General features: G+C 45.5%; 1 protein-coding gene across 4 annotated transcripts in view; it reads right to left on the reverse strand.

The window, feature by feature from the left end:
- LOC109922545 (M-phase inducer phosphatase 1-A-like) overlaps positions 1-1,155 on the reverse strand; it is a 42,706-nt gene that overhangs the window by 14,999 nt on the left and 26,552 nt on the right. For all 4 annotated transcript variants that reach the window (XM_048603998.1, XM_048603997.1, XM_048604000.1 and 1 more), the window contains one exon: positions 203-292. In XM_048603998.1, coding sequence (XP_048459955.1) covers positions 203-292 — 90 coding nt within the window. The remainder of the gene's footprint in view (positions 1-202; positions 293-1,155) is intronic.

Below are 1,155 nucleotides of genomic sequence, written 5' to 3' on the forward strand. Positions count from 1 at the left end.
GTGTGTGTGTGTGTGTACACACCTCAGTAGATTAACAACTCTCACCCTCCAGGCTCCCACACAGTGACTACCTACCCAGAGGGAAGCAGGAAGGACCACTTGGTATGCAAAGCCCCAGCAAAAGCCCCTGGGCCAAGGAATGGGAGAAATAGATGACGTAGAGACAGATTTCAGGAAAAAAAAAAAGTTGAAAAAATCTCACTTTGGAAAAGTTTCCTATCAGCTCAGTGGCATTCCTCTCCTCATCAAGAACCTTGGTCACATCGACATTGCAGGTGGTCATAGCTCGTCTCTGTAGAGGACGGAGGAAAACCAGAGCATTTACATGGAATTTTTGTCAATTGCATAATTGAACATAAATTAGTTCTCAAGTAGCTCTTGAAGGTTAACAGCTAAAGACCAAAAGACACTCCAGGTATACAAAGGCCCTGTAGGTTCCCCCAAACCCCCAATGTTCCCTATATAGAGGCAGAAACTGTAATAAAGACTAAAATATTCACCTCTTAAGTTGCAAGGTATTAATTCTGCACCTTTGATCCCTTATGAAAGGCCCACATTACCTATAACTAATCCATCTGGCCTGCACACTCTTGGACACAATGGGCCAATCTAGCATGGCCAATCCACCTAACCTGCACATCTTTGGACTGTGGGAGGAAACCAGAGCACCCGAAGGAAACCCACACAGACACGGGGAGAATGTGCAAACTCCACACAGTCACCTGAGGGTGGAATCGAACCCGGGTCCCTGGCGCTGTGAGTCAGCGCTAACCACTGAGACACCGTGCTGCCCCAGTGATAATTCTAGCACTCCCATGTCCAAGGATCAAAATACAAGAAACAAGTTCCAAACTCAAACTCAATGATGCAAAACCAAAAAGAACCACCAGACACTGAACAGCAATAAAACCAACAGTAGTGTTTCACTAACTTACAACAAGGAGCAAATGGCAGTTCTCAGGGCTGCTGGGAGGAAGGGAGTTGTTGGGGATATGTCCCCTGATTGAACCTCAGGGAATTCTCATTATTCAACATTTTGCTTTCTATTTGGAGTAGACGAACAGTCCTAAGAGGAGGTGCCAGTATTTTCCAGTGGGTCCCAATCTAACCCAGATTGGGAGTAAGTGACAAGCGCTGCATTTAAAATAACAAGGT

This window comes from Rhincodon typus, chromosome 12 (genome assembly GCF_021869965.1).
Source record: "Rhincodon typus isolate 14 chromosome 12, sRhiTyp1.1, whole genome shotgun sequence".
Lineage (NCBI taxonomy): Eukaryota > Metazoa > Chordata > Chondrichthyes > Orectolobiformes > Rhincodontidae > Rhincodon > Rhincodon typus.